The 27,304-nt window shown below is 41.9% G+C and overlaps 1 protein-coding gene across 1 annotated transcript in view; it reads right to left on the reverse strand.

Moving 5' to 3' along the window:
* Positions 1–1,424: 1,424 nt before the first annotated feature.
* Positions 1,425–27,304, reverse strand: part of DDX10 (DEAD-box helicase 10) — a 320,895-nt gene continuing 295,015 nt past the window's right edge. The window contains exon 18 of the mRNA XM_040340569.1: positions 1,425–3,113. Coding sequence (XP_040196503.1) covers positions 2,921–3,113 — 193 coding nt within the window. The 3' untranslated portion in view covers positions 1,425–2,920. The remainder of the gene's footprint in view (positions 3,114–27,304) is intronic.

Genomic DNA, 27,304 nt, shown 5'->3' on the forward strand with positions numbered 1-27,304 from the left:
TCGTGTGCTGCTGGAAGACCGATTTTGATTAACTTGCTGAAAATAAAACCCTTTTTGTTTAAAGTTTAACGGCTTTGCACTCGGTCTTGTGGAGCTATAATATATATAAATCTATCTCTTGTTACATATCTGAGTGCGGATCCCCCTTACATCAGGGTCCCCAGATAGCCCCCTTACATCAGGGTCCCCAAAGAGCCCCCCTTACATCAGGGTCCCCAAAGAGCCCCCCCTTAAATCAGGCTCCCCATAGAGCCTCTCCTCACACCAGGGTCCCCAGAGAGCCTCTCCTCACACCAGGGTCCCCAGAGAGACCCCCCTTACTTCAGGGTCACCAGAGAGGCCCTCCTTACTTCAGTGTCCCCAGATGGCCCCTTCCTTACATCAGGGTCCCCAGACAGCTCCTTCCTTACATCAGGGTCCCCAGACAGCTTCTTCCTTACATCAGGGTCCCCAGACAGCCGCCCCCCCTTCAGAGATTCCCCCTGTACCTGGCTGGTCTCTGCTGTCTGTGCACCTCCAACCCCCCGCACATCTCTGTACCCCCCACCTGGGGGGAGGTGGGAGGCGGCGATTGACAGCTGTATTGTGTCCATGGGCAGCAGGATCTCCCTGGGGCTTGTAGTTCTCTCTCTAAATGTATACAGGGGAGGGGCCTCTGACCGGGCATGCATCGGCAAGAGTGTAGAAGCAGAGGAACTCACTGAGGCCGATACATGCCTGGGTCAGAGGCCCCCCCTTCTCCACTGTATACATTCAGAGAGAGAACTACAGGCCCCAGGGAGATCCTGCGGCTCGCAGGCACCATACAGCTGCCGATCGCAGCGTCCCACCTCCCCTCACTGCATACTAAAACATAGTCAGAGGTGCAGGGGAGATGCCTGGCTTGGGGGTCCCCAACAGAGGCAGAACTGCAGGCCACAGTCACAAGTGCGACTGCTGGGACCCTGAAAGTTCCGCCACTGCTGCTTGCCATTAATAAGTCCACAATACAGGATGTCAGGCACTGCACCAAAAACGGTAGAATATGCACCATTAGATGCCAGAGCAATGCTCTGCACAGAGCAGGCAATGGGATGCTGCAATTGTTTGTAAGCCTCTCTTTTGCAGGCTATCTAGACCGTTCCAGCTAGCAGCTGTCCAAATAGTGCCCTGAGGCACAACCATGACCACTGATCAGCCCACATCAAGGAGGCAGACACATCCCCCAACACTGTTGGGAGGGATGCACTGGCACTAGGAGTGCAGCCTGTGTAAGGTATAAATACTTTGGAGGCAAACACTGTGGAAGGTAGCGCAGTTTCCCATATGTATTTCAATGATGCATTAGCCATTTCCAAGGAGTACAAGTAAGAAAAATGCTTTTTTGACTCCAGAAATCTCTTTTATTTTATGTCACCATCCAGACAAGCAAACATAGCAAAGAATTTAAAACATAAAACACAAATCCACCCTTTATTTTGAAATGCCTGCCCTTCAACAAGATTGCATGTACAAGTCAGAACAACAGTTGTGGATCTTCCTCCATCATAAATCTGCAGTTAAAAGTACTTGAGCTCCCAAGTTGCAAACCAAGTCTATATTTAGCCCAATTCAGACGCTTGAATTCATAAATACATTAGCCATATTTAGAAGTACAAAGCTGTTCATTTAGTTTGGCCACAGTCGTCAATTGACATAGAGCTGAAGGTAATGTGTGTCTCACCTAATAAGTAGTTTCTCCCTGACCCCATTGTTTGGTCACCCATGGAAAATTGTCAGGAATCCATTCTTTGGAGGACTGTTGGCATTACTATAAGTTTTTAAAAGGGGTTGTAGAGAGTATTTGGTGCAAAGGTATGGCACAGAACAGTCTGGAACCTCCTCTTCTGAGGGCCTTCTGCTGGCACTCTTGGTTCCTTCTCTTCCCTATGTGTCACCGTAAGAAGCTGCTGTGGCCTCCCTCCTGAGCTGGGCTATGTGCATCCATTGAGAGACAAAGGCGCAGCTGGACTCCCACAGAATTTGACAGCAGAAAGCGCCAATGAGGCCAAGTATATAGGGAGGTGTGGAGGGGGCGATTCTACTCCTGAGAGATTTTTTACCTTAATGCAGGGAATTGATTACGGTATAAAATGTCAAACCATTAAAACAACTATCCTTTCTTTTTACTTGAACAGAATGAAAAAAATGTATAAGCAGCAGTTACATCAGTGATAATTGTATGTCATAAGGATCAGCATACTTGGATATATAGGCAACTAACATAAGTTAATCTCAATCTTTCTTTTAAATTTTGTATTTTGCTCCACCCCCTCCGAATTGATCACTAAATCTGCCAATCACATATAAGGACCAATAGGGAAGCTTATAAAGTTGGGAAGGGCAGAACCAGATACAACTTTTACAGAAAACATCAAGATGTGCATATTGCAGCTTTCTGTATGTTTGGTTGTACTGAATGGCTTGAAATACGGTTGCCACTGAAGTATGTTCACTTTGAAATGCCCAAGTTTGACACAGGCTAACTTTAAAAATAAATCTACAAAACGGATAAGCCAGTATGCGTAAAATAAATATACCAACAAAATGACAGCAAAAAGGGAAAGTTCCTGTTTTTCACTCTATAATATTTTGGAATTTAAAGCCAGTTACCAGATTTTCCTGAAACTTTATTACACTATACTGTAAGCCTATAACATACTTTCACTTATTTCTCCAAATTCACGTTTACACAACCCAAACTGTAACATAGGTAGAATGGTTCTTTAAGGAATTACATTTGCAGTATTTATACTGCAGGCTGGCTATGTGGAGGTCATTCTTCAGTTCTCATTTATCATTGTCCCCGAGTACTGAACTGCCTTGAAGCCAAATTGATTTTTGTAAAGAGCTGTTGATCTAAGACGGAAGATGGCCAAGAAAAACACAGTTGGGTAAATAATTAGCTGCTGCTGTTTAGGAGATGTAAGACCAGCTCCTCATCTTCTGCCAGTGACAGTCCCGTGTTTAGTGGCTCGAATGGCTCCTCAGATCTTTGTGTGGCTTTCGTCTTTTTGGCCGCTACTATTTTTTCTTCCTTTTCATTGGATCTGCTGCTGAAAGTTCTCTTTCTTGGTGGAACTTCTTCACCGTCACTTAGGAAAAGGAGAAGAAAGAAATTATTAACCATTTAGCCTAGTTAGAACAAAACAATATTACTAGAATACTAGCTTCAAAGGCTAACTTTGCACACATTTTGGAATCCCAGTTTTGGGGATGGTTGACTCACTCGCTGGCGTCTTATCTCTTCAACCAACTTTTTTTTCTGACCATTCTGAATAGTGATGCCATCACACTGGAAGATTGATTCCAAAATACTCTACATATCAGGAAATCCACTGAGAAAAAAGTTGGTGTGATGGCTGCTGCAGTTGAGGAGAATGAGGAATTCTAGTGACGTGTCATAATGAGTCTCCAAGATATATAGAAAGATAGTTATGTAGCTGTTAAACTCAAAGATCTGAAATAGGTGGCATAGCTCTCTAAGCTTATAGTCAACCTGTTCTAAGACACCTACAAAGGCAGCATTACCTACTCATCAATATGTTTGCTGCTTGAATCTTTATGGCTTTTATATACCCCATTCAATACCTTAAAACAATCAACATGTAAAATCTAAATTTTCGATCTGCTTTGTGACTAAGCAATGAACTCACTAGCTCATCATGACAGCCAGGTAACTAGTAAATTTAGATTAAAGATCGCAGTGGTAGCCAACCCCTCAGAACTGGTGACCACTGAGCACACTGAAGTTCAAATATAAACCAAAACTTTTTAAAGACTTGTTCACCCTTGACAGAGAAAATACTTATTAAAGACAAACATTACATCAAAGTGATTAACTTAAAGATATAAACACAAGCTATTCAACCAAAGTTTAGTATAATTACAGCTTTTAGCTGATGTTAATTGTCAGTGTTTAGAATTACTGACACATTAAATATGAATTATGCCTGGATGGGTTATGATTAATGATGTGATGAAATAATGGTAACGTGCGATAAGGGCTTATTATGATAAAATATGGTTCACAGGCTAAAGAATAAACATCAACTTTAAAACCCCTGCAAGAACAAACTTTGTCTACAGAATTTCATTTGGTTGCTATTGGGAAAAAAACAGGGAATTATGTCCATGAGAAAAATAATAAAAGTTTCTGAAATTATGAGCTCCTGTTTTAGTTCTCATCTCAAAAATAAAAAAAAGACTCCAAAAATTTCTCAGAGTCGCCATTTTCATATGTAAACTGGGCATTACGGGCATCGGATGTGTATAAAAACTGTCAAAATAAAAAAAGAAGAGGGGCCCACAGCAGCCAATCCCATTCTTCATTTCAGCTAAAATAAAGTCTGATATCCGAGTTGTTGCTATGGGCAACATATGCTTTAAAATTAGGAAATGTAATGGTATTCAATAAAAGCAAACACTACTACCTTTTAGGCACTAAATCTTTTCTTCTACAAAACTCTAATATTAGTAAAGAAGAAGCACTAAATTCCCCATACTTTTTTTTATTGTAATATCCTTTTATTTACAAGCAGTAAAAAAATAAAAGATTATTCTTGATCAGGCTACGAGCTACTACACATTAGGCTACTTTATAAATCCATGGGGATTATATACCAAATTGGCCCAAATGTTGGCTGTGACCAATCGGTCAGGAGGTTTAGGCTTTTTTTCTATGATCTGACAATAACTCATGATCATGTAGGCTGAAATCTGTGAAGACTGTGCTGGCATTTTACATGCAACCTTTTTAAAAGGGTTTATCATTTCTGCCAGAACAAGGGACACCCCATAATTTCTTGCTCTTTGAGGAAGCATAAAAGGATCACCACCTACATATCAGCTCCTGTATTTTACCGATACCTAATGTGACCCTCTCCTATCTGTAACACTGACATGAACCTTGCTTGCAAGATTTTCAGAGCCTTCTGGTCTCTAATAGAAAACCCATTTCCATGATTGAGGGAGATCAATCAGAGGAGAGGGGAAGCTCAATACCCTGATGTTGAGCAGACTTCTGGGCCTAGAACAAATATGAAATTGCCTAAACAGCCAAAGTGCTTAGTATTATGAACCAGATTTTCTTTCCATATGCGCTTATAGATTATAAATAAAACTCACTGCTGTATGAGGTAGTGGGGTACAACCCACTAGGCTCCTAGCTGGGAAGTTCTGGTGGAGGAATGAACCTTACATCACTTATCACAAATTGGAGAAAGACATTTGTTGCCTAGATAAATCCCTGATTCCCAAAAGATTTCCACCAGTACTAGTAAGGGCCATGTCACAGTGGCAATTCTGACACTGGTGTCACTTTATCCATTGGCATAATCTCTTTAATACTTTACCCAATGTACCTCACTCAGAGGGCCAAATCATTTAGAAGGCAACTTGGGCAGGTGCCTAGAACCTGACTGATGTCCAAGGGTGCAAGCTATAAACGTTGTGCTATATCCCTAGTTTACAGCATAAATATAACAAAATGGACACTGCTGTCAATCTACAAAGCAAGATGTAATTGAAGGCAAATAATGTTTGATGGGAGAGGTCATGCTACTAAAGGCAATGCAGACTGGGCAGCTTCTCTGTGCCTGCAATCCTTATCCATGTTAATCAAAGAGGTAGAGGGGGGGTCAAGCTGCCACCTTCCACATGGCCTCATTATTTCTTTAAAAAAAAATAAGCCCAATAAAAAAAATGTGATATTACTGCTTACCAGTCCCTGGATGTGGTGGCTGCGTTTTTTGTTGCAGGAAAACAATATCTTTTGCCAACACAAAATATTCTGGTGGGCTTGACATACCCCCAAGTATCCTAGTAACCATCTATGCACTGAAATCTTAAGCAAAGTCTTAAGTTTGTAATCAGGAACAAGCCTAGGGTGGCAACACAGCTCCTCCATAACTACAGTACAGAGAGAGTGTTGTATTACTGGCAAAAAAAAAAAAGAGGGGGGGGGGGGGGAGAAAACCAATACAGCCAGCACATCTAAGGACTGATAGATAAACTGCTATATATTTAAAAAAATAAAATTTGGTTTAAATAAATTCAATTTCTCACGGCATTCCCCTACCAGTTGAAATGCAGCAGAATATCAAACACTAGCAAGGAATCACTGATGGAACAACATCCCAATGGTTGAATGAAGAAGCAAAATCACTGGCAAAGGCAAGCTTCCATAGTGATTTTCACATTGTCAAGTTGTCTCCAATGACATAATCAATAGTATGACATTGCCCTAACAAAGCATGTTTTCTAAACTCGCTCACTGAAGCACAGATACATTAATTTGTATAATATGAGAAGAAATCCTAATTAATTTACCAGTGACTGAGTGAAGAGCACTGGAAAACTTGACTTGAATAAGGGCAATAGGATCTGCGAAACACACGGCTCATAGGATTCACTTAAATTGAAAAGAGAGCGGTTTATCGAACACACTTATTTTTCTGGATAATCAAATTTGAACAGCGTAAGGAACTTGCTGCAGTTGGCAAATGTCAGTTAATCTGAGCTGCCCTCTAACGAATAACGATCTATTTTATATTAAGTGGCTACATGCACGCTCATATATAAACAAGTGAGGAATCGGCGGAGGCCCAATTCCCAGAATACTCATCATCATACAACAATCAGCACTAATACAGAAGCAGACCATTACTGTGACTTATCTGCACCGCTTTGTGCAGATTTGCTGTTAGAGGGGGAAGTGGAAATGATTTCACATTATCTTGTAACATGGTGGTCATTGGTAACAGATATAATGATCGGCAATCAGAGCTCAGACACTCGGGTGAACTGACCGCTACAGATGTTATATATAGACCATGACTCACTCCTAATCTCCCCTCATGACACCGCTTATAGGGGAACCGTCATCTTGTTTTTTATTGAGGACATGAAAAAAAATCTCCAGTGATAATGCCTCTGAGATACACAGCAATGTAAGAAATTCACAGGCATTCCAATACACTGATTATTAAAGAAAGTCTCTGTAATGGAAAGGTATACAAGCAAATATAGCACTATGGATGGCAGTAATATTTTATAATGAGAACACAGTGTGAAGGATTTATTACAGGATATTTACACTGGATGGATGCTGGGTCAGATAATAGCCTATTAAATATAGGCTAGGCGTATAAAAAGTCCAACTACAAAAACACTGTCCTAAAGAGAACCTGTCAGCTATGCTAAATTTTCTAAAGTAAAAGTACCTTTTAAAAAGCAAACACCACGTGTTTACCATTACCTCTACCAGCAGAAAATACGTTTCTGTTACGGCCCTTTGAACCCTGGTTTCGCTTTATTCCAAAAATCCTAAATCCCTTATATTTTGGACTAAACCCCCCACTGCCCACAGTTCCTTAGGTGACTAGTAGGGTAGCTCTTGCTGAACATGAGGATAACTGGTTGGTGAGACATTGGGAAGATCAGGAGGTACACAGATGAAAATTCTTAGCCAACATAGATACCTGCTTTTATGTAGGATTTTTATTAATGACAGATTTGCTTTAAAGAGTCACAACTGGGTTTATGCAAAAAACTGAACATTTAGTATTAAAACACAACAGTGCAAGCTTTTTTATGAAAGATTTACATTGGTTTTTCTTATTGCGTTTATTAAAATACTGAGTCTAACTCTTCAAACAATACTGGATAAACGTAAAGTGAACCTATGCTGTGCAGAGAGCCACAAATAGCTGCTGCCATCGGCATCCTGTCATTTTAGTGAATGGGGCCGGTGGCCGCACCAAGCTGCTGGGAACTGCCCCTACAACTCGCACCGGCCTAAAGCAGTGGTGTTAATGTAGCCTTCCAGACAGCTAAAAGATCACTGGTGTCAGTGGTTAGTCACCTGAGAGGCAGAAGTTGCTCACAGCTCAAAGAACCCCCATCTAGCTCCACTGCGACAGGCTGATCTAGCTAGCTGAAGTCATCCGACGATTGAGGATGGTGCAGATGCAATAGTACAGGCCTAGACACACATTAATGATTAAAAAAAAAAATGCATGTCGGAGCTGGACTTTAAGTCCCCCGCCCCTCCCTACCCCCTTTCTAATAAGAAAATGAACAGCTGAGCCACATGAATAGCACATCCAATATTTTGGTGCACCCTAATTCAGCAGGTTGTTAGGAGCATCAGGTTTTTCCAGTAATTGTGTTATGCTGGAAAAGGCTGCTATATTGTTAACCTGATTTAGACTCTAAATTCAGCACGCTGGATTTTAATTATGAAGTGTTAAACATCTTGGGTTTTTTTCTTGCTCCAGATGTCTATCTTTGCCTATTCTGTGCTGTTTAATTTTCAACGTTTGTAGCCAATGAAATTAGGTTCTGTTAACCTGATAGAGTGAAGTTACAAAGAATGGATCCTGTCAGAACAGCAATATGGAGGCTAAAAATTCTGTGGCCATTTGTCATCATGTATTCAGTATTGCATGTGTCACCAACATGAAACTATTCTATACCCTAACCCTCTGTTACCTTAAAGAAAAAAGTTTTGGTTAGAGACGCACCTTAAAGTTCTAGTTTTGTGAAAGCCCAAAGAATCTGCTAAACATAAATAAAAGGAACTCTGGCTGCAATGCTTATCTCAGGGACAGTCCCTCGAAAACTAATCCAGGAATGGTCTTCTTCCATGCTGAATGACACCCAGCTCCCTCTGCACTTACTGCACCATGCTGCAGAGAGTGGGATCCATTCATTACATGACACCTCTGCCTGCAGAATTCAGGACTAGCCCAACGCCAGAGAAAGAGGCAAGTGAAGAGAACCTGTGATGTCACCAGACCGTATATATGTCTCATATATATATATATATATATGTTTTTTTTTTGGGGGGGGGGGCAGATGGTGGTGCTTTAACCACTTCAGCCCAAATGTACCCCCTTCCTGACCAGAGCACATTTTTCGATTCGGCACTGCGTCGCAATTTTTTTTCTCTCACAAATAGAGCTTTCTTTTGGTGGTATTTGATCACCTGAGTTTTTTTTTAAAAATATCCCACATTAAAAAAAAATGTAAAAATTAAAATTTTCCCTCAGTTTAGGCCGATAAGTATTCTACATATTTTTGGTAAAAAAAAATTGCAATAAGCGTATATTGATTGGTTTGCGCAAAAGTTATAACATCTACAAAATAGGTGATAGATTTATGGCATTTTTTTTTTTTTTTACTAGTAATGGTGGCAATCTGTGATTTTTATCGGAACCACAACATTATGGCGGACACATTTTTGGGACCATGGACAATTTTACAGTGATCAGTGCTATAAAAATGCACTGTTTACTGTAAAAATGCCACTGGTAGGTAAGGGGTAAACACTAGGGGGCGATCAAGTGGTTAACTGTGTTCCCTCACTGTGTTCTAACTGAAGGGGGGATGGGATACTAGGAGAGATGACAAATTGCTGTTTATACTTTGTATGAACACACTATCAGTCATTTCTCCCCTGAAAGAACCGGGATCTATGTTTACACACACAGATCCCGGTTCTCGTTCTGTCACGAGCGATTGTGGTTGCCCGACAGTCATCGCATCGGCTCCGGCAGTGAGCAGCGGACACGCGCCCCTAGTGGCCACAATGGGAAGCCCCCATATTGCGTAGGCGCGCACGAGTTACAGGGCTTCTGAAAAAAGCCGAACATGCGGAGATGTGAGTCGGCTCTATACGGCACCTGCGCCCTGCATGTTCGGCTTTTTTCTGAACCCCCGTAACTCGTGCGCGCCTACGCAATACGGGGGGCGGGGCCTTATCTGCCAGGGCAAACAGACATCAATCATCTGGGCGACCTCACAGATGACAATCCCCCTAGGCATAGAAACGACTACTCCCGCGGGGAGAAGTAGATTGAAATAATGGATTACAAGGTACGTAAAGCATAAAAAAATAATAATTGCGGACAGTACTTGTTACGACTATAAGGGAGTTGGTCAGATATACATGTTATTAGGGTGAACCTCCGCTTTAAACAAATGATAGATGTGCCAATGAAATAAGTGACCCGGGTGTTCCATTGTACCAGAATTTGTATAGTTCTATTTTGTACAGTGTGATCAGTTTCCTTAGCTGACCTCATAATCTTCCTACTTTGTTTTGTGTGTAAAAAAAAAAGAAGTTTACTAGTGTTTCTTTATTATCAAAACATTCGCCTCCAGCTTCTTCCTAAACTCATTTTTGATTTTTTAAGTTTTCCTGTGAAATGTAGACTTTCCAGTTATAACTCTGATGCTCCTGGGTAAAGGAAACAAGAATCCAGTGAGCAATTCTTTATCCCAAAGCTTTTATATTGCTTTTTACACAAAACTTTGCAGGAAAGAATAAAAGTAATGGCGTGACAATTAGTGATGCCCATCATACTTCAGAAGTCATTAGCCTAAGACCATACATGTGGCATTGTGAAAGCATGACAGGGTTTTTTTTACGGCCAGGCTGATCGATCGACTTGCCGGATTTTACATGTGATTATTGCTAGCGGCTGTTGGGCCAGCCATAGACAGAGTGTTGACGGGAATCCCTCCTGCCGAGCCATTGTGTTCTCCCAGCGGGGGAAGACACCCCCACTGGGAAAAACACCGTCATTATTGCTAGCTGCTATAATATCGCAAATAAAATCCAGCAGGCTGGTTGTATCCAAGTGGATTGATCGATCAACTTGGATACATTCAGTCCACCCATACATGGTTCGACTCTCCGTCAGTTCTTGTTGCACTGGCCAATATTTGAACAGTCTATGACCGGCTTTATAGCTGCTAGCAATATTTACTGAGGGGACAAGCTTCCCCAGCCTCTCTACTGGGAGAACACAATGGCTCGGCGGGAGGCATTCCTCTGTCAATTTGTGTTGCAGGAAAGAAATTCGCTCCGTCTATGGAAGGGCTAAGTGGACAGTATTTTGCCTTGGTGTTCTGCATCCTGAAGGCCAATTTGTCAGTGTGATAGAAGGAAACTGACCACAGTTGGAAACCCGGTAAAAAAGTTCAGCAAACAATAGAACACAATGAAGGCATTGTAGCGTTTTTTGTACCAAGTCAACACAACATGGAGATTAAAAAACTGTGCAAGCTTGGTTGGTCTATTAAAAGATGGTGACATTGTTGTGCACATGTAGTGTGTCAACTTTGGTCCAATTCCAAATTGGCCATCACATACAGTAGGGGCTTTTGGGACAGCAGAGCTTTGACAGTCTATTAGAAAATGGTATATTACACATGGGCAGTAGTTTTAGTGGGCACCAGCACCACTTTCTAATAAACCAACCCAACGTCCCAAAAGCATAATTAAGCATATGCATGTTATTGCCATTTTCAGTTCATCCAAAGCTGCTTCAGCGCATGCTCAGTAATGCCAGCATATTTTACTAGACCAGCTGTCTGAATGGTGTGTACCACACATGTGGAATTGCTGCCATTTTGGAAAGGATCTACAGCAGTTTGTTGGTGGGGGGACATGGAAGCAAAGGAATGGGAAAAGCTGTCTGGAGATGAAGGTGGCACTTATTTATGACGACTATGCAGCTCCAGTGCCATTTTATGCTGCCATTATTACTGAAACTCAGTCCAACTTCAGCATTCTATCTTTACGTTTCTTTTGCCAATCATGTGCCACAGTGGTGTGTTATTTCACTTTGTGGATACAGCTTTTTTTTTTTTTTTTTTATGAAATGCTTTACCATCCAGTGAAAAGTAGTTCTATTAACACCTGCATGTAGGTATAGGAAGTTCTTGGTGCTTTTAATAATGAGTGCTTTACTTTTTCTGCAGCAGGTGCAGGGGTGAGAAAGACACTCATAATTCCCATTCAATTTTCTTGGAAAAATAAGTATCCTTGCGATGTTCAGATAATCATGGTGATTTCATAATAAGGGATCATACTGTTTGGTTTCAGATTCATTCTGTGGAAACCAGCAGCTGTCACTAATGCTGAGAAAGCACAACACGTGCCTAAAGGGGTTAAACAGACCTAAACCAGCTATAGGCAAATCATGACCAACAGGGCTTGTGGACATTAAGAGGTTAACGTAGACTTGAGTACCATCTTCCAGTTTATTGGGAGTGAATAATTAGCTGCTTGTATAAAAACATCTGCCAAACAGATTGGAGAATCTAGAAGGAGTCAACTTCAAAATTTTGGCATTTTGATAATCAAACATACTGTGCCACAATCTTATTTTCAGATAATAAATTTTAATTTACAAGGCCAAGGCAACGATCCTAATGAAGATTAATTACTGCAGTGCCTTCCATAAAGCTCAGTGCAGCTTCTTCCTCAGTTACTGTCAAAACACTAATGAAAATATATTGTGTTGTTAAAGTCTATTCTCTGGCCATTGTCTGGGTGCAAAAAATGGCCAAAACATTAAATACACAGAAAAACGGTGAAAATCTGGGTCAAAAGACATACTTTTATGTCAAACATTAGACTGTCAAAATACAGTTTTGCATTAATATTGTAAAACCTGACTATAAAAGCATACCAAGGCAACTAGTTCAAATACACATTCTTAGGATAGCCCTGGGTGTGCCCCGCATACTTTTAGCCCTAATAAAATATAACCTGTCATACTTCTGTCATAATTCTTGAGAGATTTTAATAACACTTTAAATGTACACTTATCAAAATGACATCAGGAAGCAACCATTATAGAGATGAGGCTGTACTAAGAATGCAACAAGACCCAAAGGCTAAAGCCTCGTACACACGATCCAATTGTTGGCCAACCGAGCGTCTGATTTTTGTCTTAAGGGCATGTGCCAGGATTATGACGTACTGTGAGGACTTTCAGCTCTTAAGCGCCACCCTTTGGGCCCCTTCTGCTAATTTAGTGCTTGGTGAGCATTGATTCCGAGCATGCGTGTTTGTACTTTCGACTTTTGTGTGACAGATTTGACAAACCGTTGCTCGCTGAAAATTTACTAGCATGTCACCCAACATTTGTTGGCTGAAAGTTGGACAACAATTGTCAAAGGAGCGTACTAATGGTCGGATTTTAGGACAACAGTCTGTCAACAGACAATCCCCTGCCAACAATTGGATCGTGTGTACGAGGCTTAAAGGGGTTGTAAAGGTTCGTTTTTTATTTTCTAAATTGGTTCCTTTAAGCTAGTGCATTGTTGATTCTCTTACCTTTTCCTTCGATTTCTCTTCTAAATGTTTTTTTTCCTTGTCTGAATTTCTCACTTTTTGTTTCTCCTCAGTAAACTTCACACCATCATCCGAGCAGTGTTTAGTCAGCCAGAACAACTTACTGAACAGCTTACTGAGGAGGAACAGGAAGTGAGAAATTCAGACCAAAAAAAATAAAGTTTAGAAGGGAAATCAAAGGAAAAGGTAAGTGAACCAACAATGCACTAGCTTAAAGGAAGCTATTTAGAAAATAAAAAACAAACCTTTACAACCCCTTTAAGTCTGGCCATACACTAGTAGGATTATTGAATGTTTGTAGGAAAATTCTCAGTGCATTCAATGACCTGATGAATGCTATTCAAAAATACTTTTGTTTGCTTTTGACATTTGATTTTGGAATGAATTTATTTTCCCAAATGAAAACCACATTCCATACACTGAATTTAATTTGTTGGAAAAATATTTTCCACCCTAATTCTTTTAATTTTCTCATCACACTGGTTCACAAAAAAATGCATTTGGACTCCACCAACGATTAGAAAACTGAACGAAGGCTTTTTGAACAAAATTTTTTAAAACACAATTCTACCTGTGTGTGGCCAGCTCAAAGCAGAGCTTAGGGATGGCATCACACTGCTCCGATGCTGTCCTGTTTCACTTTCGGCAAAGTGCATATAACTTAAAACAAGTGTAGTGCCATCACAACTCGGATATAAATCACAAATGAATAAATAATTCTCCATTAACCACTTGTCACCCTACCCACAGTAATTATACTGCGGGTGGGTGGCACAATCTTGTACCTGTACGGCACTGGCTGATGGGCGCACTGCTCCCGGGACTGCTGTGGGCACAGGACACAGTTTGGGGCTCACGGTACCAGAGACATGAACAGTACCTGTTGCCGAGAATGTGTTTCCAGCACGACAGCATGGCGCTGATTCTCGGCGACAGGGTGCCGACATCTCGCACTCGCTGGAATAGACAAAGCACATTCCAGCGAGCGCGTCATAGAAGCGACGGGGATCCGACTTGGATTCCCGCCAATTCTAGCCGCAGCGTTTGGTATGAATCCTGAGGGGGAACTCCACGCCAAATTTTTTATAAAAAAACGGCATAGGTTCCCCCCCAGGGAGTGGGGACGAGTGAGCGCCCCCCCCTCCTGAGCCGTACCAGGCCGCATGCCCTCAACATGGGGGGGTTGGGTGCTCTGTCCCCACGTTGATAAGGACAGGGCCTCATCCCGATAACCCTGGCCGTTGGTTGTCGGGGTCTGCGGGCGGGGGGGTTTATCGGAATCTGGGAGCCCCCTTTAATAAGGGGGCCCCCAGACCTCTTATGATGTCACAGTCCCATCATGCTCCGGTACCTACCCACGTGGGTAGGTACCGGAGCATGATGGGACTGTGACATCATAAGAGGCCTATATAAATCGGTGCGAACCGCACACCCGTCATTACAGCGGGAAGAAGCGTTGTGTCAACATCGGAAGAAGAAGAGAAGAAGGCAGAAGACATCACAGAAGAGCGGGTTTGCCGCCGCTAGTAATTGAGCTAACATGAAGATAGCGGCGGCCAGCCCTAAAGAAGGCACTGGAGAGCGAGCAGGAGAAGAACCGGGGAGCGCCGAGATGACCAGAGAAGATGGAAGAAGACCCCCGGAGAGCGGAGAAGACCACCGGAGAGCAGAGAAGACCCCCGGAGAGCAGAGAAGACCCCCGGAGAGCAGAGAAGACCCCCGGAGAGCAGAGAAGACCCCCAGAGAGCAGAGAAGAGAACCAGACGGCGCTGAAGACTGACACCCCCCCCCCCTCGCCGAAGAAGTCCCCCCCCTGGTAAAAGAGCTAAAGAAGACAGTGGGGGCCCCCGGAGCTGACTAATAAATTACTTTAAAAACCATGTGTCGTGTGTTTATTTTATTTTACACTTTGCCTCCAGGTGAATGGGTAAGGGTACAATGTACCCCATATTCATTCACCTAGGGTGGGGGGGGGGGCCGGTATCTGGGGGGCCCCTTATTAAAAGGGGCTCCCAGATTCCGGTAAGCTCACCACCCGCAGACCCCGACAACCAACGGCCAGGGTTGTCGGGAAGAGGCCCTGTCCTTATCAACATGGAGACAGGGTGCTCTGGGGTGGAGGGGCCGCAGTGCACCTAGTTCCCATACCAAACGCCGCAGCTAGAATTGGCGGAAATCCAAGTCGGATCCATCGCGGCAAGCCAGCTCGGCGCTGGCTTCCGCGATGGGGCTCGTAGGTGGTCAATCTCGCTGAGAAAAGGAGCGAGATTGACACAATATCACGGTCACCTACTGTAGCAGAAAAAAATTTCACCCTAAATTTATGACAAAATCTGACTTGATCGAATATGTTTTATAACAGAAAGTAGAAAATATGGGGGGGGGGTTTCAAAAATTAATTTTTTCGTTTCTGTAGCAAAAAATAAAAGGATTCCGTGGTGATCAAATACCACCAAAAGAAAGCTTTTTGTGTGGAAAATATATAAAAATTTCATTTGCCTACAATGTTGCATGACCAAGCTATTTCCAGTTAAAATATCTAAAACCGAGGTATGCAAAATACCATCTATGAAGCACATCACATCAAACTTTGAATCAGATGGGCTACAGCAGCAGAAGACAACGCTGAGTGCCACTCCAGTCAAGAGGAAACTGAGGCTAGAATTTTCACAGGCTCACCAAAATTGGACGATAAAAGATTGTTGCCTGGTCTGACGAGTCTGCGACATTCAGATGGAAGCGTAAGAATTTGGCGTAAACAACATGAATGCGTGGATTTATCCTGCCTCGTATCAACAGTTCAGGGTGGTGGTGGTTTTGGAATGGTGTGGGGGATATTTTATTGGCCCACTTTGGGCCCCTTAGTACCAACTGAGCATTGTTTTACCACTTGCTTACCGGGCACTTAAACCCCCCTCCTGCCCAGACCAATTTTCAGCTTTCAGTGCTCTCACTCTTTGAATGACAATTGCACGGTACAACACTGTACCCAAATACAATTTTTATAATTCTTTTGCCACAAATAGAACTTTCTTTTGGTGGTATTTGATCACCTCTGCGGTTTTTATTTTCTGTTAAAAAAAAGTAAAAAATTACCAAATTGTGTTATAAAATTTTGCAAACGGGTAATTTTTCTCCTTCATTGATGTACGCTGATGGGGCTGCACTGATGGGCACCAATAGGCTGCACTGAAGGGCACTGAGAGGTGACAGAGGTGGCACTGAACGGCATTGATAGGTGGCACTGAAGGGCATTGATAGGTGGCACTGAGAATTGGCACCAATAGGTGGCACTGAAGGGCATTGATAGGTGGCACTGATAGGTGGCAGTGATGGGCACTGATAGATGACAGTAACGGGCACTGATCAGCACTGCTAGGTGGCACTGATTGGCACCACTGGTGGGCATTGATAGGTAGCACTCTTGGGCATTGATAGGTTGCACTTTATTACACTGGTGGGCACTGGCAGGCAGTACTGGTGGGCACTGACTAGGCGGATGTCCCTTACACAAAAGCCGGTGATCGTCTTTTTTTCCTCCTCACGCAGTCAGAGTGAGGAGAAAAAAAAACGATTACTGAGCTTTGTATACATCACGTGATCAGCTGTCATTGGCTGACAGCTGATCACATGGTAAGGGGCCCGGACCTGCCCCTTACTCGGATCTGTGATCACCCGAGTCTCAGCAACTCTGTGATCACAGCGCGCACCCCGCTTTTATTTCCTTGCAAAGGTAAAGCATAATTGGGCTACTATGCGTCACATAGTAGCCCATTATGTGTCACTTACCTGAAACCGAAGCCCGCGATGTCACCGCTGTCCCCACTGGCAGCGAGGGCATCTTCACCCCTCTTCCTTCCGGGGCCGCAAACTCCGGCTCTGTGGCTGTCTGGAGTCGCATGCGTGCGGGAGCCGCCAGTCATGGCATGCCCCCTTTAGAAATGGCACGATCTGCCCTTTCTAAAGTGTGCATGTGCTGTAGACATCGGCGCAAAGCTTTATTGTAAATATCTCCTAAAACGTGTAGGTTTAGGAGATATTTCCAGCACTTACAGGTAAGCCTTAATACAAGCTTACCTGTAGGTCGACCAGGGCTGAGGGCAAAACAATAAACCTGCAGCAAGCTCTCAGGTCCAATGAAATGCTATTTCTGGTATCGAATAAAAAGATTTGTCTTACCAGGTAATTTCTCAGAATAACTGCAAAATAGAAGAGTCTGCCTTAATTTTTGCCATCTCATCAGCCTCAATGTCCTTACAGTGGTTCTAAAGGCTCAAGTTGTTTTTTACCTTAATGCATTCTATGTATGTTACCCTATTTATTGCTACACATAAGAAAGCCTTCTTTATCCAACCGGATTACCTTTCCTGCGAGAGTTGACCAGCATTTGGCATACATATATGGCTCTCATCTTGCCCTTTCCTCCTCCCCTACCACCCCTTCCTCCCTTTAAAAAATTTTTTAAGATCATTCATTGATCCATTTTTAGATCCAGATACCTACCTGCGCCTCTCCTGAGGAAGCGAGAATAACATTGCGATATGCATAGAGATCAGTCGCACAGCAGCTCCAGATCAATTAGGGTAACTATAGTGCCTTCTCGTCCAGCATATCTAATTATTTCATATGAACTCTATGCAGCACCATTCATGTTCACCATGTCTTCTTTATCATTGTGGTACGTGTTTTTAAAATGTATGTCAATACGTTTTTCATATTTTTATATCTACTCTATATCTGTGTGACTCTTTAAAAGTCCTGTGGGATAAATGTTTTTTTTTCTGCGTTTGTGCATATAAATTTGGGACCGAGTACGCTACCTCAATCCTCATTAGTTCTCATTGTCTGTCTACACTAATATAAATAACCTTCTGTGTGCAGCGCCCCATACACTTATCTGAGCACCATCTCGATCCAGTAATGTGCATGAGAGCAGCGGCTGTCCTGGGTCTCTCCCTCCTCATTGGCTCACACAGCAGCGGGTGGCATTCATAGCCAGTGAGCCAATGAGAAGACTGGGGGAGGGTGAGCAGCATTCTGTGTGTGGATGGACACAGAGTCAAGCTCTGGGGGCACTCAGCATGGGGAAGGAGTCAGGACCGCCGGCGGGAGACAAAAAAAAAAAAAAAAAGAATTGGGGCTGCTCTGTGCAAAACCATATAACCGCAATACCGTATAACATGTTAGCTTTTTTTTTTTATTCTTTACTTTAGATTTACTTTAAGATGAACCTTCTGCATCCCTATGGCCATGCAAGAGTCTTACAAAGCATCTTACCAAATATGAAAAGACTTAAGGAAAAGTGTTAAGTAAGATTGCATATTTGACACTTCTACTAGTTTTCTGTTGAAACTCCCATGCCAACAGCTAACCATGTCGCCAAGCAATAAACTTATTTTAATCCCCAAAGTTGTTGGAGATGCAGTATTAAATCTGAGTAAAAGAAGTGATCATGCATGTTGAGTGATTTAGTTCAACACCCTCAGTTTTCCCCCATGTGCCAGGGAGCACACACTGGTCATAATGCACATGCAGCAAGTGAGACATTCTGATGAAAGAAGTAAAGTGGTAAGTAAGCTACAGAGGACAGATTACCAACTAGAGGAAAAAGCTGGCAAGAACAAGAAAATGATAGATTCTGACTATGCATACGAGAGCAATTGTTTTCTCAAGCACTGCATAAATACTGCTCATGTACAAGCTTTGTTTCTTAGAAATGCTGAACAACATCCCTTAATATCAATATAGTCTCACTTAAACAGTACAGTATTGATTCTGCTGCTACACTGCAGAATAATACAAGTGTACCAAAATTCACAGTTGACATTAAACAGGCAGATCAGAAAAAAAAATCTGGACAAATCCTAGGTTTCCCAATATTTTACAGTAAACCTCTATAAGAAGAGAGACTGGAATATGTCCTCTTGTAAAAGACATGTTTCATTCTCGCTCACTACAAAGTGGCTGGAGCAGATAATGCAACAAGGCAGAGCAGCAATGGAGCTTTTTGTGCTCCTGAATACATTTAACGTATACATGTTCCAGTAGTGGAATGCAAGATGCTTCCATTGTGTTACAGGGATTCTGTAACCGAGGTCAACATGTCTAAATCCAAGGTCAAGAATAGTTTGAACTTTTGACATATGATCCATGGCATGTATGATAAAACAGTGCCATCTAGAGGTTGAGTTGGGAAATGTTCACCGATACAAATTAAGTAGTGAGAAGAGTTAAGCCCACGTGGGATTGTCTACACAAACTTTAAAAAAAAAAAAAAAAATAGCAGCATAAGCTGACAAGAGGACTCCATAATGTCATAATAATAAGGAAGGTGTGTGCCAGAAGAAACCACACCGGAGGATGATACTATCGATCGATTTCATGCATTGCTAGTAGAGTACAGCCTGGGGTCCTGGTTGGCTATGGAGATAACCTGAGCCAAGTAACTTTTTAGAGTATTCTTATTGAACACAGACCAATATTCCTGCTCATTCTCTTGGAAGCATAGGTAGTATTTGTGTTGTAAGTCTTGAATTGTTTTTCTTAAAATTGTATGTACAGAACTTTTTATCATTATGGTAAAGCATATTAATGCATACAGAGGTTTACATGCTTATTTTATTTTACTGCAAAGCAAAACTGCCAGGGAGAGGAAAATATAATTTTCTCTTGCAGGGAAATGACCATTTGAAAACAGATGTTCTACCTATCGTTGATGTAATGGATTGGTACAATGCTCTGTGTCTCCAGTTGTCAGCATGAGTTTTTATGAAGTGAACCTATGTTTTGCTTATGTAGGTCTAGGTGAGTTAACTTTAAGGAAGCCCTTAATGGCAGGAAATATTTCCCTTCCTTTTGCTCCTCAACACTATGGTCACATGCTGGGAGCAAAGAAAAGACCCCTGGAAGATAGTCATTGCTTACATAGAGCTACATGGAGTCTCCCCATGTGACAGCTGATTTAGAGTGAGCTACATGAAATTCCACACCTGGAAAGGACCAGGTATTTTCTTCATCTCCTGGCACTGAATAGAGAATTTGGGGGAGCGAAGACAAAGTTTCTGCTAACAGTATATGGGACATTAAAACAAACATGATACTGTGCCCTGAATGGGCAAAGCCCGATTACAATAAGGTGAAGTTCTCCAACATGGATCCTCAAAGTTGTTTGATTCTTGTTGTGCGGTACTCCCACGTTATTAGTTGGGCAAACCCCAGAACTATAAAATCTTGAAAAGAACATGCAACAAGCATCCAATTTATGAATAAGAGTATAAACAACCAGGAATTTTTGAAAGGTTGCATTCAGGTTGAATTGTTACCCATGTGGAAGGTCCTTATTATTGGGAGGAGGCTGCATGTATACACACCCAACCTGGCAGATATGCCACCGAGGAGTCAGGAGAATGTTCAGTCCAAGTCGGCACATGGGAACCAGTTACATAGTTAGTCTGGTCGAAAAAAGTCCATCGAGTTCAACCAATAATGTTGTCACATTGGGCTTTTTGACTTGAGTTATTCTTTCGGATTTTTTTTCATCAGATAATCAAAAACATTTTATATAATATAAACATGTACATTGCTAGCCCATAAAGACATTTTTACTTAATTATGTGAAATTGCATACTACCAGATATTACTAATGTATAAGTAGTTGCTACAGGCTACAGTGGTGTGTCGCATTATTAACCAAGCATTACATTAACCTCTATTTGACATTTTAATAATTTATTTGCCCGGTTTCATTTCAAGACGCATTATTTGGAAACAAACAGCAGAAACTCAATTTTTCATTAAAGCATAGGGAGCTGTCTATTCCAGCTCTTCTCTCTTATATTACAAGCAGAGTGCGCTGATGTTAAAGCTTCTGGCCAAGAACAATAAATCTGATTTTAAGCGGGGAAAAAATAAAACACTGGAGATAAAGTGCTCCCTCTCCCCACACTTTGTCACTAATATGCTTTCCACAAGAGCTTATAAATGACCTTTAGTTTTATAGTGCTTGGAAGATACTCTGCAAAGCGCATTTTTAACTGCTGCTGGGCTACAGGAATCGCACTGGCGATAATCACAACAGGAACAGAGAGATATACAGGAGGAAAACCAGAACAAACCTGAAATAAAGATTTTAAGCACAGTCTACGTGTTACATAATTCCCAGGAAAGCAGTCAATTTGTGAGTGCTTGTATATGCCAACTATGTCAGAGTGTCACTACGTAGGGAAGCTGAAACAAAGAGGACAGTTATAGAGCTTATATTTTTTAAAACATTAGGACAATGTGCACTTTCATTTTTCTGTTCAACTGCAGCTATCTAAGCAGGTTCCCTTTAAACTCATTGTCTTTGCCCTGATGCGCTATCAGCAGCAGGACAAACCACCAGCCATGGTTTCATAAGAAGTTACATACCGTATTTATCGGCGTATACCGCACAGTTTTTTCCCCTGAAAATAGGGGGAAAATCACGGGTGCGCGCTATACGCCGATAGCATAGCTCGGAGGGGAACGAGCGCACGCCGGAAAACACCGAGCCGTCATCTCCTCTCGGCTTTCACTCGGCTGTCATGTCACACACGCACAGTCCCGCCTCCGCCACCAGCATTGGACCAGTGTTCTGTCTGTCACAGGAGATGGTACAATGCCGATGGCGGAGGCGGGACTGTGCGTGTGTGACGTGACAGCCGAGTGGAGATGATGGCTCAGTGATTTCCGGCGGGCGCTCGTCCCCCTCCGAGGTATGCCATAGGTACGCTACTACGCTACAGCCTCGGCCAGCGCTACAGCGCTGCCTGCGTTTAAGGGTTTCCTCGCCCTCCCCTTCACCACAGACTGCTGAAGCCTGCTTAGAAGCCCTAAGCTACTGTACATTTTTTTCATTTGTGAATGTGATTGAACCCATTTTATTTTATTCATTGTTGTGGAGGAGCACTTGTCATATATTCACTTGGTGCACACTATTGCATGAATTATTTGGTATACATCCTATTTAATATTGCATATATTTCACGTAATTTACTAGCCTGCTTAGAAGCCCTAAGGTACTGTACATTGCTGCTTATCTTAGATGTGTTTTTCCAGAAAATTCCCTCTTAAAATTGGGGTGCGCGTTATACACCGATAAATACGGTAGTTAGTATGGATGAAATAACACACAAGTCCATCCAGCTCAAAACACAGAGAAAATAAAACACACACACACACTATAGGAAGAGCTGATCCAGAGAGGCAAAAAAAAAAAAGATCCAATTTGCTCCAGTGGGGAAAAATTCCTTCCCGATCTCCAAAGAAGCAACTTTACCCAAACATATTCGTATCCAGTTATATTTTGTGCATGTAGAAAATAATCCAGGCCCTTTTTAACACAATCTATCGAGCTGGCCAGAAACAGCTCTTGAGGAAATGTATTTAACATCTTCACTGCTCTTACTGTGAAGAAGCCTTTCTGTACTTGGAGGGTAAACCTTTTTTCCTACAGACGTAAAGAGTACAGTATTTGTCTGAAAAAAAATCCCAAGACCTTGCATGCTTGGAACAGAAAGAATACAATACAATGCACTACAATCACTTCCAAAGTAGTATTCTGTCATACGAAATTTTTCGGAACTTTAGTACCCTATTGGTTTTTGATAGGAGACTATCATCATTGGTCTGATATTGTCTGTGCGAGGCTTTAATCTCCGCTTCTCAAGAGAGAATAAATTCAGTTCAGCTAATATTTCCTCATATCCGAGCTGCCTCTTATCAATTTGGTTGCCCTTCTCTGCACTCTCCAGTTCCCTGATATACCTTGTTGTGAACTAGTATCCAAAACTGAACTGCATATTCCAGATGAGGTCTTACTAATGATTTGTACAGGAGAAGAGTAGTCATCGCAGGATCTCTAATTCATACACCCATATGGTATGCTATCTCCTCTGTCACAGCCATGCTGGGCTCAGAGCTTCTGTGAAGGGGTGGGTATTGAATCGGAGAGAAAGCGAACACACTGGGTTCATCATGTTTGGAAGCTCCCAGTGTTAGCCGGACAGTAGTCTGACCCACTCATTGCCCCCTTTAAGCCCGATTCAGATATATGTGAATCGTATGCATTTGTAACCACATGTGAATCAGACCGTATTTCAATGGAGCTGGTTTGCATATGTCTAGGACAGCCATGGTCCATTTCTGAAAAAGGGTCCTGTGTGATTTTTTGTTCCGGTTTAGGTGCAAATTCAAGTAAGAATTCACACCTGAACCGGTGAACAAAACTGCATCGGACCCTGGGCTGCAAACCGCAGCTGGACATGTGTGAACCCAGCCGTACTCTTATAATCTGAGCCTTACAGGAACTTACATTTAATTTATACAATATAATAGAAATGTGGTTACCTTGATTTATTTCCTTTTACCATTATACATACACCATATATTATCTAATATTTCTGTTAATATTGCGCCCAGCTTAATTTGTCGGGTCGCAGGCTGGGGCAGGTCCAAGATCAGGTCTGTTTTATTCAACTTTTACTAAACTGAGTTATATCTATTGAAACAGTTCTTTGTTTCAATTAATAGGGCTGAAGTTTTGTCAATTTAAGAAAATATCTTGGTATTTGTAGTTTGCATTTCATTTTCCTCCAAGATCACATTTTGTGAGATGAGCCAAAATACACATATTCAACAGTATGTTTCCCTTGGAATTATCTTAACATGTTGGCAGTTATAGTACAGAGATAGAACTGTATAAAAAAATTTAAAAGCAGCCAAGGATGTAAAATACCGGATTTGTACTTAATCTGTGAATACTCTGGCAGCATATCATTAAGGAGGGTATTTCTATGTTTAACTTTTCTCTGAGCCGAGTTTTAAGCAGCGTTAAAGGAGTTGTAAAGGACTTTTTTTTTTTTGCTCAAATGACTGTTTACAGGGTATAGAGACATAATAGTTAACTGATTCTTTTTAAAAACTATTAAAAATAGATAGAAAACAATCATATAATGTACCTTTAGTTTCAGTTTAGTTTTTGCATGTTATACTGGCTCTGTGCTGTATAGAGCCATAGAGAAGTGAGGGCTTGAAAACGAAACTAGAAGCTCCCAGTACTGTGGTCCAAAGGAAACAGACAACCAGGAAGTGTCCAGAACAGAGCAGAATTACAGCAACATCAGAGCAAAAACGAACAATGAGGACATGAAACCAGGACTGCAGTAAGGTAAAGGAAGCCATTTAGCTAAAAAAAATAAAAAAATTCCTTTAGTGACCCTTTAAGTTAATATTTTGAACCAAGAAAAAAAAAAAAAAAGACCTTTGTTTTTCCAAGTACCATATTTATCAGCGTATAACGCACACTTTTCCCCCCTTAAAAACAGGGGAAAATCGTGGGTGCGCGTTAAACGTCGATCCCCTGTCTCTGAGCGCCGCCGCTGACATATACCGAGCGCAGTACACTCCGGTACACTCGGCCACGCTCGGCTCCGCTCGCGGTCACGCCCTGCGGGAGGAGCCGAGCGTGGCCGAGCCTGGCCAAGTGTACCCGAGTGTACTGCGCTCGGTATATGTCGGCAGCGGCGCTCGGAGACAGCTCAGGAGAAGCGGGGAGGACACCACGAAGGCCGAAGACGGACGCCAGACTGGACAAGGCCGCCGGGCAAGACACCAAAGAGGGACATTTAAACAGGGCTGTGGAGTCGGAGGAAATTTTGGGTACCTGGAGTCGGAGTCGGCAAACAATGCACCGACTCCTACTAAATTTAGACTGGAATTAAAAAAAAAAAAGCAAGTTTAAATGTCCCAATTCACAAAAAGTTATAATTAATGACTTCTCTACTGTAAGAATAAAGACCAATGCATGCAGTGCCTCACGTAACCGCAAAACGAACACGTTACGTGACCGTGAAGAAGCATGCTTTTCATGTGCTTCACTATATGGCACGCAACGCACAATTAGGAGCTGCAATACTTATACTTTCCATAGTGTTGTGTTCTGCTTTTACAGGGAACGCAGCGTCCATGTGTAACCTAGCCTCTCACTGATAAGGGATTAAATAATTTTTTTTTATGCAGGACTAGAGAGTGAGACACTTGTATAAGTGAAGGGAATGGAGGGCCAATAGTTCAAGACTGAAGCTGTAAACCATTGGAAAAACTGCTGTCATTTAGCTAAGGCTATAAAAACTTGTAAACTCCGATTGTTAGCTTAAACTTTAAACATGACTATGGGATTCTCCTAGGAAAATCATGTTTTAGAATAAATGCCCCTTCCTGGATCCTCCCACTGCCCTATATTCAGCAGTAGATAAGCACACAAAGGAGAAAGCAGCAGCCCAACTACCTCTCTAAGATTATTTTCAGCCCTAAAAATAATAAAGTCTGACTTAAGAGCCTCTATGAAAGAGGATCTGGCAGGGGCAATGCTCTTCCTTAGAACTCTACATTGAATTGATTTGCATTTGCTAAGCCTATAACTACATTTCAAGATTAATATAAACCATTTCTAGGTTTTACAGATTTTGTTTTTGGTTCATTATAGATAAGCTTTGTTTTTGTTCTAAAACAACCAAATAATGTGGTTTGTATTTTTGAACTGGTAAAGATCCTGTTCCTGATGTTTATGCCTGCTGCTACTATCCAGCCACTTTTTTGATTAATACGTTTTTTTTTATAAAACGTTGTTTTCATTGTGTTTGTCTTTTGCTTAAACTGTGCAATACAGTAGACTGTTGGCTTCCCAGCCAGTAGTCCTGTGGTAGGTTGCGTTTCTTTCCCTCAAGGAATGTATAAAATACATTTGCATATTAATACAGAGGAGTCGGAAGTACATAAAACTGAGGAGTCGGAGTCGGAACATTTATCTACCGACTCCACAGCCCTGCATTTAAACAAAGTAATTTTTTTTGCCCAGGAAATTTCCCTCCTAGAACTTGGTGCGCACTATACGCCGGTGTGCGCTATACCCAGATAAATACGGTAGCTCAGATTTGAATAGAAAACTAATCAATGTATCGACTTGAGGTGCACCACAAATCAAGACTGTCAAAATCAGATGCTGCAAAGTCAGTGAAAGTTATTTTGCGTAGTTTCATGGAGTATCCGATTGAAGCTTTGCATAGTAAAAACGTAAATGGAGTACACCATCAATGCAAGTAAATTGTTGAACACAAACTCCTCCTGCTTATGCTTCCCTGCAGACAGGCTGGGAAAGATCTGGGTCATGTGACAGCTGTATATCGATTAGGAAAAAGGTTTTCCTCTAAAAATAATTACAGTGCCATTATCCATATACAGAAATAGAAGGGACAACCTAAATAAAAGTGTGCATTTAGTATCACGTTAAGGTGATTTTTTTTTTATAGCCAATATCATGAATCCCTGTGAAAGATGTGCTGAAAATGCATACAAAACGTTATAAAATTAAGCATACCTAAAGCCCAACTCCGGGCAAAAACAAACTTTTCTCTTGCAGTGGGGCTGTGTCCGCACTGCAAGGAAAGGGTGTTTGTTTTGTTCAGGGGAGAGGAGAAAGTCTTATGCTCCCCTTATCCTCCGCTCCATCTACAAACAGCACAGCTCCACAATCCAGCGGTGGACAGTCTCTGACATGCCCAAGTTTACAGCAGGTCTATGAAGCCTGCTCTTGGCTTTAAGAGTTCTGGAACAGGCCACCGCTCAAGTTCACTAGAGCGCAGGAGCTGCATGGACTGGTCTTGTGCAGGGAGAATTGGAGGATCAGGTATGTATATCTCTCTTCAGATCTCCCCTGTACACGCAAATAAACATTGCAGTGTGGGCACAGTACCCCTGCAAGTGAAAAAAATATAATTTTGCCTGAAATTCAGCTTAAAACATTAAATAGAACATTGAAAATTATGGTGTAGGACCCTCCATGCACTTTGGGTATAGTTTAATGGACCTAAAAGGCATAAAAGCCCTTCTTAAATGAATCTGATCTAGCCTAAAAGGTAACAATGCTGAAATGAAGACATCTTATGAATCCTGCATGTTCCTGGTTTGGTCTCCAAATCCATACTTGTGGAGTTCATTTGATCATGGCCACGGGACGATCATGGTTACAAGTGGAGATTTAGGTGTATGACCAGCAAACATTTTTTTCAATTTCCAATGGCATAGGGAAGGGCTAGATGCTCTGTCAGATTTCTT

This window comes from Rana temporaria, chromosome 2 (assembly GCF_905171775.1).
Source record: "Rana temporaria chromosome 2, aRanTem1.1, whole genome shotgun sequence".
NCBI lineage: Eukaryota > Metazoa > Chordata > Amphibia > Anura > Ranidae > Rana > Rana temporaria.